At 35.9% G+C, this 19840-nt stretch overlaps 1 protein-coding gene across 1 annotated transcript in view; it reads right to left on the minus strand.

Moving 5' to 3' along the window:
• Positions 1-4120: 4120 nt before the first annotated feature.
• Positions 4121-19840, minus strand: part of PUDP (pseudouridine 5'-phosphatase) — a 79903-nt gene continuing 64183 nt past the window's right edge. The window contains exon 4 of the mRNA XM_084294000.1: positions 4121-5686. Within this exon, the coding sequence (XP_084150126.1) occupies positions 5510-5686 (177 nt within the window). The 3' untranslated portion in view covers positions 4121-5509. The remainder of the gene's footprint in view (positions 5687-19840) is intronic.

The following is a 19840-nucleotide window of genomic DNA, read 5'->3' on the forward strand; positions in this document are numbered from 1 at the left end:
GCATTTAGTTATACAGATAGCGGTAACCAATTACATTACTAGCAAGACATCCAGAAGATACGGTGGAAACTACTTTGTAAAATCTACAGGAACTTAATTAAACCTCTGTACTCCAACTTCTGCAGTCCTTTAAATGAGAAGAAGTTGCTGGCTATGTAGTTATCGCTTTATGTGAAATAAGAAGTAAATGAAAACACAACAACACACTTAAATTAACCAGAATATTACATAGGAAAGACAGTTAAAATCTTCTTAAATATCCCTTTCTGCAGGAAAATTGCTCTGGTTACCATAGGGATGTTGTTGACTTTGAAGAAATGATGAATTCACTCCATCAATATGTAGTTTGAGGTAAACATAATGGAGAACAATGGTATGACGCAGTTTCTTTCAGATAGATGTCTTCAGGTTGATGACATACTCTTCCATTTTCCAGTTGTTCAAGCAATTCAAAATTTCAAAGTCAAAACCGAAAGTTTACCACAGTTTACCAGCATCGTAACTAAGGCATTTATTGATATATTTCTATACTTATTTGTGTTCTGATGCTCATCAAATACTATTTATGAATAGTCTAGAATCTTCGATTCTGTATTTCAACTGTTCCATTTTCTTTGGACTGTGGTTCTAAGAAACATGCTTCAGAAACTTACCTCTTACCTCTCTCAGTACCTCATATCACAATGTCTTTGAATATGCTTTTGACCTGGGTTTTGATTCTTTTTCATGCTAATATTTTCCCCCTACAATTACTGCTTTTACATTTTTCCTAAAGACTCCTCTGTCTCCTTTTCATTCACTTCGTTGGTGTCTTTGGTTCTAGATGGTTTACACCATGGATGGCTTCCTTGTCTCTAGTTCCATTCTTCTAACACTTTATTTTTCTCCACTAAGTAATGTCCTCTCTGCTAATTTTTGAATCAATCGTATTTACAATTATCCTCCTAATATTTTGCTTCACATTCCTGTTTCATGCTGCAGATATTCTGAGGAAAAGGCTGCAAAAAAGGGGTGACAGTTGAAATGCTTTCTCCCTGCTGAGGCCACATGGGACTGAGGGAAGTGCAAAAATCTTAATATGATAGTTTAGAGCCCATAGGTCAAGGGACTGAAGAACAGGAGAGTAACATCCTTTCTCAACATATGTTGCTACAACCTGCCCTCTAAAATCAGTTTTTTATTGCACAGGACTACCTGGTGAGGACACAGCCTGCAGCACACTCAGCCTCATCATACTCATACCTGCTGAGGTAGGTTCCTCAGCACTCAGAAGTTCTGGTATGTGCTTTACTTCAAATTCTCTTCCTCCTTCTGTCCTTCGCTTTAATAAGGAAATTAAACCTACAATTTGTGAAGTGACGGCCAAAGGGAAAATTAACATAATGTGTTGATGACAGTCAGGCTTTGCTTGGGACAGAGTGTACTGAGGGAGTTCCTTTTTCCTCTATTCCAGTCTTTCCACATATTTGCACTACCTTGGCAAAAATTCTATTCACCGAACTTTGTGTTTCGCATTTGGCTGAAATTTTGAAGTGGAAAATTAGAAACGTGTAAATTGATTTTTCTTTTCACATGGCTCAGAATTGTACTGCCTAAGTAGTGTTCTTGGCGTCCAAATTTATCAAGATTAAAAAAAAAAAAAAAGTGAATTTCTCTATCATTAACAAATATCTGAAGCATGTAATATGTAGTACAACAAAATCAACAAAATCTCAAGCTTAATTCTATTAAAGATACAGATGAATCTTAACACTGTGGAAAATCGTTTAATTTCTTCATAATAAATACGAAGTTTCTTGCAACTTTTTCTGATTTATCTAACTTGGCTTCTACTGAAGACAACTTTTTGGAATATATGCAACATGAATTTGATTCTGGGCAGAGGTTTGTATGGCTTAACTCTACAGCATTCTTTAGAAAGAAATCTAATCCAAGCGAGGAATGAACATCTCAGCTTTTTCTGATCTTTATTTGTACAAGGCAAATGCCAACCTTCACAGACATCAGATTGCATTGGAACAGGAATAATTTCTGAATGCAATGAATTTTCACCTCAATATATTCAATGAAACTCCTGTTTATGTTTGCAACCTGAAATTCCTATCAGGATGAATCCCATCAGAGTTCCAGTAAAATGTAAAATGGAGTTCACTTGTGATGCAGAAAGGAGTTCAAGTTGCAGTAGAAAGCCTCATAGATCACTAACATTTTCTTCTTCCTTTTCATTTTTTACTTTTTAACAATGAAAAAAATAAAATAATTAAAAATAAAATAAAATGGCTCCATCTTGCTGTAGTTACCCTATTTCAAAATAGCAAAAACTTGGTCAGGAAGTTTTGCCTTTATTCCTTGGAAACTGGAATTCTCAGGATATGGCTAAAGCACGTATTCTACATTAAAAATAAATGTATTCTGAAAATTAAGCTGGTGCTTATTTTCTATGTTTAATTAAAATGAATTAAGCATGTACTTAAGTATTTGTTGGGATTGAAGTCTGCTTGCTGAGTTAGAGGATAGATTTTTTTGGATTAGTTTTTAACAGTCCTCTTAATACAAAACACAGATGGAGCATTCAAATGTCCTGATTGCTCACATGTCCTCATGATCTGTAGCCAGGATCTGGTATGGATTTTTTTTAGTTTAGTCAAAACAGGACTTCATCTGTAAAGCACCAGATGGAAGGAAGGGAAAGGATCCAAGTTTTTAATCTTTTTTTTTTTTTTTTTTTTCTTTCCTGAACAGATGTTGTTGAGATGATTGAGCTACACAGCCACAAATCAAACCAAAAGTGGATAAAGAAATATATACAAACATATGTTGATATTTGGTATATGGTTCATGACTACAGTCATCTATGGCTGCCATGAATATCCACCACTTATACGATGGAGATGACAAGATTTTTGAGATTACTATTCCTGAACAATTTAATTGTGTGTACATAGTCAAGAGAAAAGCTAACAATGATGCTTTAATAACCATGAGCACAGGACCAAGAAACTGGTCAAGAGCAAGTAGCAAATTATGTGGAATAGAATTTTAATGAAAGGAAGGAAGGGTGATCACATGTGGCTGAGATTCAGAGATTGCAGTTTGGGGCAATAATCTCACTGAAAACTGTCAGGTGGGATATTTAAATGCACAGAAAAATAATTGTGTGGGATGCAACTTACTTTTGAGTTAAGAAGTGAAATTTTTCTAAATTCTCCACATGTGATGAACTTGTTAAAATAGGATCGCAGAGTCTACTGATCTCATGATTACTTCTCCTTGTAAAGTAATTCTCATTTTGTGGTGTTTTATATTTATTATTCTCTGCATCTTAAAAATAAATAAATAAAAAGATTTTGATAGTAGTTCCTTTGAGGTAAACTGCAAATGAGATATGCTTCATTTTTTATTTTTTTTAATAAACTCTACAGTTAAATTAACCATATGCCAAACTTTCAAAAAAACTACTAATTACAGCTTATTAAAGCTTGTTCTACGTAGTAACTTCCCTGTTGGAATTCAGTAATTATGAACGAAGGGGATCCCATCAGGCACCTGTTTTACACTTGAAAGCTAAGAATTATTGCTCTACAGAAACACTTTGTGTTATATAACATAAGTAAATGAAGGAGATATATAGCAATATTTCTGTTATCTTGCCAGGAAAGACCTGAAATGGAATTTAATTTGGATGGGGTGGTTTGTTGTCACTGTGTACATGTAAGTATCCATGGGCTTAAAGAAATTATATAATATCTACATTGAAATAGTATTTACCCTTTTTAAAAACAATGCTTCCAGATCCTTGAAGTAAAAGTAAAAGAAAAGAACTAAACTTCAAAATTTTATACTACATGTATTAAGGATCTTCTAGTACCATCTAGCTTATATTTGACTGACTATATGGAATAAAATAGTCTTTTTTTTTTTTTGAGTTATGAACAGACCACAGCAATAGAAAATTGTAGCAGTCTGTGAAAAGAAATAAAAGTAATTTATGTATTTATTTATTTGTTAATTTTGGAGGGAAAAAAAAAAAAAAAAGGAAAGTCATGCTAAATACTGAAGCACCGAAGCATCAATGAATCAATGAGTCTTTTTTTTTTTTCCTGAACAGAAAACCTTCCAACTAAAACAGTGAACACCAAAAATGCCTAGAAAAGGTTTTGTGAGGAAGACCACAGAAAAACAGATGATATTAAAAAAAAAAAAAGTTCAAATTGTCTTATTTGACTAACTTCATATACATTGATTTTATGGGGACAGATATTTTACCAGGATTTTTGGAGTACTTTATGGACAACAAATCAGAAAGTTATTTTTTAAATGCTATAATTTATTTTATAAAAGTAATAAACCCACACACTACAGCTTTCTTTGAACAATGAAAAGTGAAAGACATTGCTTCCGTCTTGGCATGTATATACTTTTGGATTCTAACAAAACCTGTCTATGTCTAGCAGTTTCTTAAGAGGCCTACCTGTGCCTTGACAAGATTCCGCAAACAAAGGTAAGAGGGAAAGATGACAACATAAAAAATTTGTGGAAATTATAGCAGTCAGGAAAATCAATTTTAAGTATTTAAATCAACCCAAAGTAAAATTTCTTTATTTTAAAACAGATTTCAAGACTTGTTTTCAGTGAACACACCAAAAAAAGGACTCAAGAAAGAGCAGAAAAGTAAGGATGGCCTAGAGAAAGCTATTTGGGTATGAATGAGTTAGAAGCCCTAACTTTATCAGCATTAAAACAATGAGACTGGATGAATTTATTTCAGAAGTATGAAAGGGCAACATGGCAACATGGAAGATAAGAATGTAAGGAAACAAGGAAGATGCAAAGCACTTTGGTTAAAAAGTTGGACCATATAACCTTGTATACCTCTAGTAGGTATTTAACATGTCCAAAAAAGATAAGCACAGAATTAAAGAATAATAGAGGTCGTATGGGATTTCTGGAAGTCATCTCATTAAACCTCCAAAGAGAAAAAAAAAATGCAGAAAGTACAAGGAAATCCTGGCAAATAACTACAAAAAATGACAGGAGGATACTAAAGGGAATAGACAGGCAACTACAGGATGAGGAAATGGATAAACATGTTGATAGCGATAACTGTATCAAAAACAATGTAATGGGATAAAAGCCAATCCAGAACAGATTTCTGGTTAAGAGCTAAACAGTAAGCCATTCAAGGAGAAACAGAACAAGAAGCTTCCAGTGCAGTTACCATAAATTGTCTAAATAGTTTCATAATATTCCCAGAAAACATTATGATCTACAGAGAACAAGGCTGGATTCACTTCACAAGATGAAATGCTGCTTTAATTTAGCATTTACCATGACAGCAAATAAGTAATATTCCAGTCAACTTTCAAAGGTTGGAAGACTTGGTGTCAACAGGATTTTTGTGTTCTAGCTTTAAGAGAGAGAGATAAAGCAAAACAATTATAAACCCTTAACAATATTTAATTCCACTTTTGTGAACTCCAGTCAAGCTTATGTGCATAAACGCTAGGCATTAATCATATGCTGGTAAGCCAAAGAGTTCTGGTTTGAAGTCCTCCATGGAGTTCAGCAATAGAGTTGCCTCCTTTTTAAGATCTGGATTTAAATTTTCATCTGGTATCATAACCACTTGCATTCCTGCTGCCAGTGCTCCTTTGACTCCTAGTGGTGAATCTTCAAACACAAGACACTGAGAAACAAAGGGGTGAGGGGAAAGAAGTGAAAAAAAAAATGTTAATACAAACTTTGTATATTCTATTTTAAAAAGAGAGAATGATACTGAATAAAAATTAGTAGGAAAGCAAACTTCAATTTTTGGCCTAGACATCCCTAATTAGAACAAGGGTAAACCTATCAACTGGAACATCTGCATGGTAATTAACTTTAAATTCATTTCAATTCAAAAAGGCATCTACATGCATACTTAAATCCCAACAACTGGTTATCCAGATGCTCCTAAGCAAATCCTTTTCTGGTGATAGGTTTAAGCACAAGCTTAAAGCAAAGCATGTGCTTAAATACCTTCAACATAACTCTATAACTTTATAACCTGTAAAATGGCAAAAGTAGTGCTTTCAATTGCAGGTGTGACATTTCTTATGTGTATGAGAGTGGCAAAGGCTACAGTACCCAGGTCAATATTAGGACCCTAGGTAAGTAAGACAGAAGTTATTTGACAAAAGAGTGCTCATGAATTCACATTCTAGTTTCTTAGTTCCAAAGCAATGCTGACAAAGAAAATCAGCAATTATATTGGACTGTTACTCTTAGAGAAGAGGCAGTATAGTCAGTTAAAATTCTGTATCTTAAAATAGTCAAAATAATTCAAGATTGCAGTATGGAATCTAAGTTGTTAAAAACAATGAATACATTATACGTGTGAATTTTGTACTTTAACAGTACAATATTCAATAATAAATATATAACGTAGTATTTTGGAAATTGAAATGCTATACTATTTTGTTTAAAACTTCAACTCCTCAGTATTTCAGCATTTCATACTAATCTACTAATCTGGTTAAATTACTGTTAGTTTTGATTATTGGATTAAAAATTTTGTTTTTTTATTATTATTATTTTATTATTATTATTTTTTTTTCTGAAAAAAAGCAGGCACTTAAAATCTAGTATTTTGTAAGTCAATCTAAAAGTACTTTTCACTATTTGGTTTTGATTAATACACCAACTGTAAAAATAGAAATGTTGTAAAAAAAACTAATCAAAGTAGCAGAAATGAACTATCCTACCTCTTTATACCATGCATATAGTATGCATTATCTATGTAGGTACACATATATAAAATACACAAAGACTGGAAAAACTTTGAAGAAAACAATAAAAGGTGTATTCTTAGGGAAACAAATTACACAGATTTATTGGAAAATAATATCTATGGTTGATTTAATGAAAAAATCATGATCTTAGTCAACTACTTAATAAACTTCCAGATACAATAGGAAAATTCATTAAAAGTAAATATGATTATAACAAAGATACAATCCCACCTTCAGTAATGTTTGTTTTGCCTAACTCATGGTTCATTAAGAAAAATTAGAAAGCTTCTTCAACACCTGACTTAGAATTAGACCTTGACCCATGCTACTTCTTATCCCTCCCACTGCTGCAGTAATTTTATAGTGTTGTCTGTTTAGATCTCAAAAATATAATATGTATGAATAACTGAAGTGCTGAAAAGTTTGCCCTTTCAACTTTTTTGCATATATCTGAAAAATACTGCAGTTTTTGCAATTGGCCAGTGTACCACTTCATAGAACTTTTCCATACTTTGTGGCTAGGATACATTTCAGCAAAACCTAAACATTTCCCAGACATGAAATATCATATTGAAGAATTAAAGTAATTGAATTAAATTGAAATATGTTTACATATTTTAAATTGTGTTATAATGGCAGAGTCATTTTATTTTTAAAAAATTGGTAATTAGTAACACTGAACATAAAGTTTTTCCTTTCAACAAAAGTTGTAAGAAAGACAGCAATTACTATTTACTACACCAGTAGTTTTGCAGTACTATTAGCTGAGGACCATACTAAGGATATGAAATGGGCCAAATGACTTTAGCACCATTTAAAACACTCTTAAAACAATTTCACAAACACATTTCAACTGGATTGTCAATGATTCATACAAATTCAGGTGGATCATCTAGTCTGAACTTCTACATAACAGACAATAATTCTTCTGGAGTTCATTCCTGTATAAAATACAGCATCTCTTCTTGATGTTAAGTGGTCTTGAGTTTGAATTTTTGGTCATAGACAATACAAAACAACCTTTAGTGTCCAAGCACCCAAGAATTCTGACCTATGCTGACATACGGTTTCTAACAGTTCTGCAATTCAGACTGCATCTATTATCAATATTATTAGCAGTGCTACTACTACTAATATACTACTACTAATACACTAATAATATAAAAATCACTGCCACAAGTCATTTCAGTAATTCAATACAGACTTTGGGATGATAAGTACAATGTTCCCTACACCTTTCAGACATTGCAATTCTGCCTTATCATAAATTTCTCTCTCATCCATTAGGCATTTGGTAAACTCTGCAGTCATTACCAAAGTATCAAACCCCTTCCTACATACTCAGGATGGGTTTTCTTATCCTTTTCTTCACAATACAATAGATTGTGGCAACTGATACTTGCTGGGTAAGAGCAATGAATTACTAAACTTAATTTAACTTTTGACTGAATTGAGATTTGATGCACTGGGAGAACATACATCAGTACACTGCATCTTTTAGGCTCCTTAAAACACACTTTGACCAGAAAAGATTAAGGATGCACAAAGTTTATTTGTTCTGGCTGTGATCTCAGAAAACCAAGCTGCAACCTGTAAAAACTTTTTTATGATCAAAGACAACATTTTTGCAAGACATACTAAATAGATGCACTATATATCTCTATGTTGTATACCTATGACCTATATCAGACTGGATCAGAAAAGAGGAAGCAAACCCTTTCTGCTTCCTTTTCTTTTTAAAATATTTGCCCTTGCCCATCAAGATGTCAGCAACTACTTGGAGTCAGTCAAGGAAAAGCAAAATGTGCCTTCTACCTTGCATTTCATAAAGCAAACCTCAACTAATGAATTTCAAGGAGGCAATGGAGCCAAACTGATCTCTCTTGTGTTAATTTCCTTTATACACTCTCTAAATTCCTTCTTTTCCTACTCCGTTTTGATCAATGTGATATTTTCAGCTGTTGATCAGTATTTGTACTGCAAATATGTAATCCTGGAACAACTGTTAGGACTGAAGTACAGTTCTGCCTAAAGGTTTTCTTCTTAAGAACAGATTAGTTTGTGACCCTAAGCACTCTATGCATTCACAAACAGTAAACGAAGCCCTGGCAGGCTCTCCCTTTTGAAGACTAAGCTTAAATGTTGCACAGAACAGCATTATCAAGGCTTTTCAGAAACTTTCTAATCCAGTCCATACAAAGAAATGTACTTCACTGCTCTGCCTTGAAAGACCTAATTGACTTCCATGATGTCAGTAAGCTTAGTGTAAGAGAAGAGACAATGATTATGGAATGCAATATGCATAATGAAAAGCTTAACTAATTCCCTAGAACTAGAAGCAATTAAAACTCTTAATTACCAAAGAAACAAGGCAAATGACCCATAATTATAGTGACTTTAATGTTACAGGAAATAAGTGTGCTAGGTCTTCCTCCTGTCTTCCTTGCTACTGACACTTATTGTCAACAGCACAGCAACATTTTTAATGGATGACGAAAGGTTTACAGAGGTCACGTAGAAAATGGATTTATTAACTTTGCTGCACAGAGATGTTATAAACTGCTCACTGTCCTGGCCCACCCACACACTAAATTTAGAGATATGAAAGCAGCCAAGTTCTTCCCCATTTTGCATAAATATTGCAACATCAGCATCACTCCAACTGAGAGAGACAGATGAGATTTATACAGACTTCAGCTGAGATTCTGGCTCCTTGTCTGCATTACTTCTATAACTTGTGTCACTGATCAATACTACTGCTATGACATTTCTCAAAAGGTCATACTAATACAGGACAGTTTTCACTTTGGAATGAACTAGATACTTTAAAAAGTAAAGTACTAAAGCACGCTAATTTATATTTCACCCTGTGGATCTAGAAGAAAGAAGAATGAATCACTCAACCTAAGAAAGAAATATTAAAATCACTGCAGCACCTCATTACCTCATATGCCTAGATGAAATTTAAGAATATAAGAAAACAACTGCTAGTTAGGCCTTTGGAATGCACAGCAGGTCCTGTCCAACCTGTGTACTGTAAAGTGGATGGGGTAATTAAATAGCTAATAGGGATATCCTTAAGTGTTAATACTATTAGTGATAATCAAAGAGTCTGGAAGGATAGAAGATTAAAATCAGTTTTGAAATTAATATTTTGGAAAGCCTGCATGTAGAATAATGGGAAGTGCTTAGGGAACACATAACCTTCATCACCTATGACATTATTGTATCAATTCTAAAATAGAATTACAGATGAGACTAAAGATGGCATAATTTATATACATATAACATTTTTGCAAATTAAACACCACCATCTATTGTTTTATAAAGAAACAATAAAAAAAAAACAACAACACTCTTAAAAATGGTAAATACAGCCTAAAATTATTTTTTATTTTGTTAGAATACAACAATATAATATAACTCCTGTTGAATCAAAACAAAAAGCATAAACAGTGGAATTCTGAGGTTTCAGATAGTAGTTCTAAAGAGGGCTGGTCAGGCCTTTGAGAAGTTATCCCTACGTTCGTTCTCCAGCTTCTGAATAGGATCAGTCTCTTTCTGTGCTTGCTGAGAAGGAACAGTAGAAGATTATTGTAACTCCTGTATTATAATGAGGCAGAGGTACTTGGTATCAGAATGTAATATATTATGTTTGGGACTTCTTATGAATCACAAACAATACTTCTGTAATTTCACTGGTTATCAGCATTGGTTTTTCTCCATGATCAAATCAACAGCATAAAAGCACAACATGTTATTTGTAAAATTTGCACTCTGGAAACATTTAGCAGCCTTAAACATTAATTTATGTATACATGCACAATACGGTCTTCTATAAACATTTAAGGTTTAATTAAAATTCCATCGTATCATTGAAAAAAAAAAACGATTAACCTCAGTGGGCATCAAAGTCAGCCCCAAAACAGGCCCTGAGAAGAAATCCTCCAACTGCAGCTAGCCCACACTGCTTTCAGAAGTATGTTGTTCATCTCTGCTAACTTGAAGATGGTCAGACCTTTCATTCCTACCAATAATTTGTTCTGTTGAATGCCAAATACAAATGCCAGTTCATAATCTGTGTCTATAATTAAAAACTAAGTAGCATCATGAAATTATTAGTCTGAAGAATTATACTACTGTAATTCTGTTTTTGTTGTTGTTGTTGTTATTGTTGTTGTTTGTTTTGATTAACGTTTATCTCCTTTCCTTACTGATTCTTTTTTTTTTTTTCAGATTTTCAGTGAAATTCCACTACTGACCAACTGTTGCTAGTGTGAATGATCAAGAACTACAGGAATTTTCAAGAACTACAATGTAATTCAGAATGCAATGCAGACCCATCTATATCCCTTACAAAATGCTGGGAGGCTGAGAAGATTCTGTTTATCATTCATGGTTGGTGGTGAAAATTCACAAAACGAGAGAGGAAACATCAACACCTTCACTAACATATTACAACAGAACTGGTGGGCTATGTGTTAGGAAACTTGGCTTTCATCTTTTCTTACTCTTTGATATACAAAGAATCTAAGAACAAGGGGAAAATGTATTTCTTGGTGACCTATTTACCAACAGACTTACTTAAACATTATTGAATAAATGCATTTTAAGCAGCTACAGTATTTGCAATTTTGGCCTCCTACTGTGTTAACTCTCCAAAGAATTAACAAAAAAAAAACCAATAATGAAATTACTTGATTAATGTTTTGCTCCTGATCCTTGGACTTACACTCTTTCCAGAAATCATTGGGAAGCATCAGCAGCAATGAATTACACTTCATTTTATTTGAAGGATGTGTGCCAATTTGACCAGTCAGGGATAACAAAGTCATATTAAATATGCTACGTAAGAAAGACATGCAGCTTACAGCCCCCCAAAGGCAGTTCTATTAAGAAAAATAAGCAGTAAGCCAAGATGTTTTTAAGTGATAAAACAAATGAACAAACAAGCTGGAAAGCTATAACCAAATGAATTAAAAGCCATTGTATCTGGAATACTAACTATCAGCCACCATCCTGTATGATTCATATTAAGAACTGCTTGAAAATTACATGCACACTTGTTTTTTAATCCAGATTTTTAATTTACTAGTGTTAGTACCGTGCAGGTCAGTACAAAAATCAACTTGTTTACTAGAAGGCTTACAAGTTATAACTAAAAATCAGTAGTAGGATTTAAACAAAACCACCACCACAACAAAGCATTACATCTGCACATTACTAGGTTACTCTGCATTTCCAACCCTCAAAAAAATGCCACTCCACATTTAAGCTACATATCAGTTCCCAAACCAGTTCACAGGAAGTTATCTTAAGGTGGGCCAGTAGGAGTAAAACAGTTTGGATGTAGTAGAACTAGAAGAAATTTCAAATATCTTGCTTGTTTTCAAGACTCAATCAAGTGAAAGAAAGTGCCTCTGTGAGTGACAGTCGGATCCAGACACAGTGGCTCTGTGAAGCAAGGAGAAGGTCACATTTACATGAGGGGTTATTCTGATCATTCCGGATGGCTGGAGCATTCTTTTTATAGAGGATTGTGTGTTTAGAGGACAGCACACTGGGAACTTTGTATGGCAACTTGTGTTACAGGCCTCAAGAAATTCCCAGGCGTTTCTGAAACAGTGTCCAATTATCCCAGCAGCAGAAATCTAACTCAATCAACTGCAGCTTAGATTAGCAATAGAGTATTGTTCTTTTATTTTATGGAGGACACAAGGCAAATACTCAAGAAACTCTCTACTGAAGCTACTCATACAGCATAATGTGTTGGTTTTGTTTGTTTGTTTGTTTGTTTTAATGTTACTTATCTCTAAAAGTAGCCTGAAAATGGAATTCTGTGCAATGAAATAGTTAATGTGTGCTGCCTTTCCTTCCACACAGAAGTATATTTACTAAAGCCACTGACTTTCGTGACAGGTAACATGCAACACATGCATCTAACTGCATCTCAAATGCAAAGCTCAGAGTCATAGAATCATTTACACTGGAAGGGATCTCTCGAGGCTGTTCAGTCACGGTTCCTGGTCAAAGCACATCCTGCTAGAGCAGGCTGCTCAGGAGGTTGACTGGTTGAGCTCTGAGTGCCTCCAAGGATGGAGACTCCACATACTTTCTGGGCAATCTGTTCCTCATTTCCCCAGCCTATGCTGAAAATCATTTTCCTAGTATATAGTGCAAACTTCCCATGTTCCAGGTTGTACCTGTTGCCTACTGTACTCTCACTCTGCAGTCTTGCCCCAACTCATGAGCAAATATGTCAGAGATATGAACCAGGTATATTCAATGGAGAAATCATTTTGACGAATCCAAATTCTAAGTCTCAAGTTGAAACTGGAAGTAGGTATCAAAAGTATTTCCTGAATAAATGCAACTACCTCTTGTCCCAGTGAATGCCTACAAATTCACGGCTGCTTCACGGCAAGCTGCTAATGGCAGCAACCCGGCCTGTTTCTGCACCTGGACAACACCACTCGCCTACAATAAACCTAGCAGGAGTTGTAGTAGGCAGCATTGAGCAGTCTGATTTTTTCAAGGTAAATACTTCTTGGCATTAATTTATTCTCATTCTATATTTTCTCCTTGATCATTGCTATTTTCCTGCTGAGAAAGATCAGATTGCATACTGAAATGTACCTTCATGAGTTTTAATTATCCTCTATAATGTTTAATATAATTAAAAGAAGTGTTAATGACAGATGTTTACTACATACACTTCAGACAAAGTCATTTTCTAATTTCTTCAATATAGAAAGGAAGTGTGAGAAGAGGTATTCACCATTCAACTTTAAGCAGGTTTTCATTGGGAGTGAAAAAAAAGTCATAGAAAAGGTCTTTAAAAAAAAAATCAGAACAACCTTTGCATTGAACCATACACTATGCAGTGCCACTGGTCTGGCATGACTTGGCGAAATGTACCTTTGTTAAATTTTAGTTCTTCATAATTGGGAAAAACAACTCTCTTTCAAACTTCAAACAGCTGCAAGTTACCTTTCAGAGAATAGTTCAGCCTAATAGCATAAAGCTTCAACCATGAAGCCACAAACTAGCACTTTTAAATAAACTAAAGAAAACTTCAGTTATAACTAAATACACATCTCAACTACAGGAAACAAGTACTTGTGTTAGAAATGGCAATTGTCTGTTCCGAATATATATTTTCGAAGACAAAGTTGGACAACAAAGTAAAAAAATAAAACGAGTTAGAAAAATATTAACTCCTAATTTGTTGAATTCCAGTAAACACCTGAATTTAACTATAAAGACCTTCTGTTGAAAATTGGATTTAGTAACTTTTTGAAGAAAAAATGAAGCCAAGTTTTAATGACATTGCCTGGAAGAATAACATGACAACACTGCCTTCACAACAAACAAGAGAATTAAACCAGCAAATCAAAAGTTTTTTGTTTGTTTGTTTTTCTTTTTTCTTTTTTTTTTCTAGCACAAACAAAAACAAGAAACAATTCCTAAAGTCTTAATGCAGTATGTTGGAGAGAATCACACCTCACAAGAGGGACAAAGAAATAGAAGAACCAGAGAAAAGGAGTAAACTTAAGATAATTAGCACTAGGAAGATCCCTTAGAATCTCAAATAAACACACTATGTTGAAAAAGGAATAAATTAGCATCAAACAGAGGTAGAAATATGTCAAACTTCATCTTTGGAAACACAATAGTATGAAATGACTGGGTCATCTGGGGGGATGTTTGCTAAAACAGAATTATTTCAGTGTTCTCTTTTAAACTCATTGGTATTCTATGTACTATTTCCACTAAAATATGAACTTGCAAATAGTAATAATATTAACAGTATTTTTTTTATTATAAAAATAGTCTGTTACCTCTATGCAATGGATAATATATGCTTCAGTTAAACTTATTTCTATCATACCAAATTAAATTTCACATACATGTTGAAGACAAAAGCAAAGGTGAACACGGTAGACAGTATATACTTATTCAGATTCTTAACCTCTTCCAAGGAGGTAGTTTTAAAAGTAGCTGAGTCAAACCAATGGTTTGTTGCCAATGAAAGTTAAAAATGTTCCTTCTTTCTCTATTTTAATATACCTTCTCTTGGTAATAACCAGGATGTTTACATCTGTTTCCAAGTGATGAATGTTGTGCCTCTATGCCCTACTCCACATGAACTCTGTACCTTTACAGAAAATTACTTTCATGGTAAGCTCACAAACTTGAGAACACCCACATAATATCTGGGAGGGAATAGGAAGACTGAAGTAGATTGTAAGTCATGCTTTTTGGGCTTTGTTTAACTCACAGAGGGATTCATCGTATCCTTCCAAACCAGTCATGGCATGCTTTCCATTTGCCTTAAGGACTCTGTATGTGTAAAAGCAGAAAACAACTGTATAAAATTTTGCAGAACCTGCTCTTCCAACACAAGCCCAACTCTAGGTATGGTAATATGGTTACAAAAGTCACAATTCCAGAACTCATTTTGCCATAGCAATCTAAAAATATCACATCTGAAATGAAATGCCACATTGCATTGATAATCAGATTTATTTAAGTAACTGCCCTCAAGATTTCAAAAGATGTTTTCTCAACCTCTTAGTTAGCAAAGCTGTTCTGATTGTGCAGGCAAACAAAGCTCAGAACAATGAACTCAGAATTTCTTAGAACAGTTCTCTATCTGAAAAACTATTCCCGTGTGCTAAATACAGTATTTTGAAAAATAAAACAAACAAAAAACAACCAGCAATTAAAAAAAAAAAAAAAAAAAACATGAAAATTGCACAGCAAGATCCACTGGATCAATATAATTATTATTGGGAAAAATGTACTAGTCAGAGAAGAGTTATAAAGAAAATGTCAAAATAAATTTTTAAGGGTTCAGTAGAGAAATAGCATCATTCACATTAATCTCTACCTTGTTTTTATCAGCTTATTTTGTTTATTTTAGGGAAGCAATAATTACCCAGGTATTTCAAGCTATGAGAACTGTAAGATGCAAAACTAATGAATATCAAGCAGTCTCATGCGAATCAATCTTCCAAACAGACTAGTTATCTATTTTTTTAATACTGTAAACTCCAAGTTCAGATGTTTCTATAAATATGAAAATTAATCCACTCTTAAAAAGAATTAACATGTAGAGAACTATTTCATAGAACCATAGAACGATTTGGGTTAGAAGGGACCTTAAAGACCATCTAGTTCCAACCCCCCTGCCATGGGAAGGGACACCTCCCACCAGACCAGGTTGCCCAAAGCTCCATCCAGCCCGGCCTTAAACACTCCCAGGGATAGGGCATTCATAGCTTCTCTGGGTAACCTGTTCTATTTAAGTCTTTATCTTGTATTGCAATATATTTCAAAATACTTGTGTCAAAACTTCCCTAATAATATAATCTAGCTATTTAAAATACTGCATAGAAACATTTTTAAATACATTCACAATCCATAGTTATCAATCACTGCCTGTTTTTCAATTAAATTAGTTCTACCAGGTAAGAGAATACTACTAGCTGTCTAAACCAGTGGCTATCAGTACTTATTTTGACTCAAGCATGCTTAAGGGCAGGATAACAGGTCATTTTCAGTGAAAAGAATAATAGAAGTAAGTGAACCTTTCAGAAAAAAAAATAAAATAGAGGAACATGCTTCTTTAACTCTGTGTGTGCATGCATGTATATAAATATATGGTCTATAGAATATCTCTACAGTCTTTATACATATGTGGCATAAGGTTTATTCAATTTAATATATATTAGATCAGTAATTGACACAGCTATGACATTGGCTTAACACTAACATTAGTTTGGGAATACTAACCGCTATGTTTGTCATACATCTTATACTTTAAGTTAGCTTCTTTCTGGTAATCATTTGTTCAAAGTAAGTTTATTGTTATCTGCTTTTTCATGATTTTTTTTTTTTAATATAATTTTTATTTAAGAATCTGCTCACCTGTATATTTCAATCAGAAACAACATCCAGAATAAAACCTGACAGATGGCAGACTAATTTAAAAGGGAAACTACCACCTACCTGTCTGTAAATTGACCTCTCATGGGCAAAGTCCTCAAAACACCGTGACGGGCCATATGTTTTAGTGAAAACTACTTGCTCATCCAAAACAATCATGATTTTATATTGAAAATAAGAATCACTAGTTAATGAATCAACTGATCTGAAGTATCCTACATTTGCTGACCGTTAACAATTTGAGAGAGCCTTTGGAAAAGACATGAGGTCTAACTTTTCAATCCATTTGTCTGTAACTGCTGAAATTGAAACACAGAGAGAAAATAAACACATGCAACATAAACGTCATGCAGACTAACAGAGAATCACAGAACAGCTGAGGTTGGAAGGGAGCTCTGGAGCTCATCTGCTGCGGCCTCCCTACTCAAGATGAGTCACCTGAAGATGGCTGACCAGGACCATATCCAGGCAGCTTTTGAAGATCTCCAAGGTAGGAGACTCCACACCCTCTCTGGGCAACCTGTGCCAGCGCTCCACCACCTGCACAGCACAGAAGTGCTGACTGATGTTCAGACGGAGCCCCCTGTGTTCCTGTTTGTGCCCACTGTCTCTTGTCCTGGCACTGGGCACCTCTGAGCTGAGCCTGGCTCTGTCCTCTCAGCACCCTCCCTTCAGGTCCCTCTTGAGCCTTTTCTTTTCCAGGCTGAACAGTCCCAGCTCTCTCAGCCTTTCTCCATAGGAGGTATAATCCAGTCCCTTCATCATCTCTGTGGCCTTATTTTGGACTCTCTCCAGTATGCCCAAGTCTGTCCTGTACTGGTGAGCCTACGATGGGACACAGGACTCCAGGACAGTGCTGAGTAGAGGGCAAGGATCGCCTCCCTCAGCCTGCTGGCAGCACTCCTCCTAATGCAGCTCAGGATACTACCAGCCGTCTTCCCACAAAGCTTCATTACTGGCTCCTGGTCAACTTGGTGTCCCCCAGCTATCAAGACTATATATTTTTTGAGAGTATGGGATCAATTTGCTTTTCTTTCTGTGGTGGTTCTGCTCGAGTGGGCAGCCAAGCTCCACCACAACCGCTCTCTCACTCCCCCTCCTCAAAGAGGAATGGGGAGAAAATACAATGAAAAGGGCTCAAAGGTTGAGATAAGGACAAGGAGATCACGCAGTAATTACTATAACGGGCAAAACAGACTTGGCATAGGGAGACAGTAAGATTTATTGCTTATTACTAACAAGGTAGAGAAGTGAGAAACAAAGGAAAGAAACCAAAAGCACCTTCCCCCCCCCCCCATCATTCACCCTCTTCCACCTCCTCCCCCCGAGTGGCGCAGGGGAATGGGGGAATGGGGGTTATGGTCAGTCTACAGCACTTCTTCTCTGCTGCTCCTTCTCGGTCACTCTCGTCCCCTGTGCTGTGGGGTCCCACCCACGGGATGCAGTCCTTGATGAACTGATCCGGCGTGGGCTTCCCACAGGCAGCAGCTCTTCCAGAACTGCTCCAGATATGGGTCTGTACCACGGGGTCCATCCCTCAGGAGAAAACTGCTCCAACCTGGCTCCCCCACGGGCAGCAGCTCCTGCCAGGTCACCTGCTCCTGCACGGTCTCCTCTCCACAGGCTACAGGTCCAGCCCAGAATCTGCTCCGGCAGGGGTCTTCCACAGCCAGCAGCCTCCGTCGGTGCAGGGCCACCTGCTCCACCGTGGTCTCCTCCACGGGCTGCAGCGTGAAACCCCGCTCCACCGTGGTACTCCATGGGCTGCAGGGGGACATCCTGCTTCACCATGGTCCTCACCACAGGCCACAGGGGACTTCTGCTCCGGCACCTGGAGCACCTCTCCCCCTCCTTCTTCACTGACCTTGGCACCTGCAAGGCTGTTCCTCACTCCTCTCATTCTCCCAACTGCTGTGTGGCACAGCGTTTTTTTCCCTGTCTTAAATATGCTCTCACAGAGGCGCAAAACAACATCGCTTATTGGCTCGACTCTGGAAAACAATGGGGCCCTTACCAAACATGGGGCAGCTTCTAGATCCTTCTCACAGAAGCCACCCCTATGGCCCCCTGCTACCAAACCTTGCCACGTAAACCCACTACACTTTCCTGTTCAGAAATGTACAGCTACATTCACTGGTATAAAGACAGATGGTACTGTAAAGGAACTTCTAAATTTAAAGGTTTGAACGACAAATGTGCAAAAAATACAGTCAAAACATATTGCTAAGTGACTGTTAGAGAACCTATGATGAGAAGACAGAACATTCCATTAGGAAATGTCTCAATCACCCCAATACTAATATACACACTTACATACACACTTTGCATTTCTTCACAGTTAAGTCAAAGGTAAATTCTGTACAAATGCTTGCAGTCAACTTACAAACAAGCACCTGCAAGACAGTTTATGTACTTATATTTTGGGGGAGAAAAAAGCTACGAAAGATAAATACGCTGTAAACACAACCCCCCACCCTCACCCCCAGCACACTTCCAAAAACCAAATCATGTGTATTTATATGTTAGTAAGACTACCATAGCATACCACAAACAGTGATTTTACATTGTTCTAACCATCACAACATGACCTGAAAGAAACCACCTCTATTACAGCAACACAAACAGTTCTGAAATAGACACTGCCACAGGTATTGCCACAAATTCTTCTGGATAAATTGACAGGCAGCTGAGTGGTATGAGCAGTATTTTGCTGATAACTTGGAAGCTTCCAGCTCCTAGACAGTGTATAAGGATTCCCTGGGGAAACCAGACTGCTGCAGGTATGTCAAGGTGACAAAGTATCACTGCCACACAATCCATTGAAAGTTATGTTCTGGCAACCAAGTAAAAAGTGCTGTGACTACAAAAAAAAAAAAAAAAAAAAAAAAAAAAAAAAAGGAGGAAAAGGAGGACAGGCTGTCAGTTGAAGAAGTGAAAGACATGCAGTGTTTTCTCTATATAATATTTCAAAACTTTGCATATTGATTTCAACTACTTCTAGTGAGATACAGGTAAGATTCATTACTGAATACAGAAGATTTATAAATCAGATGGTAAATATAACATCTGAACAGTGAGGACTGAAATTTCTCTTCTATACAGATTGCCTTGGGGATATA

Source organism: Netta rufina, assembly GCF_964035555.1.
Source record: "Netta rufina genome assembly, chromosome: 1".
NCBI classification, from domain to species: Eukaryota; Metazoa; Chordata; class Aves; order Anseriformes; family Anatidae; genus Netta; species Netta rufina.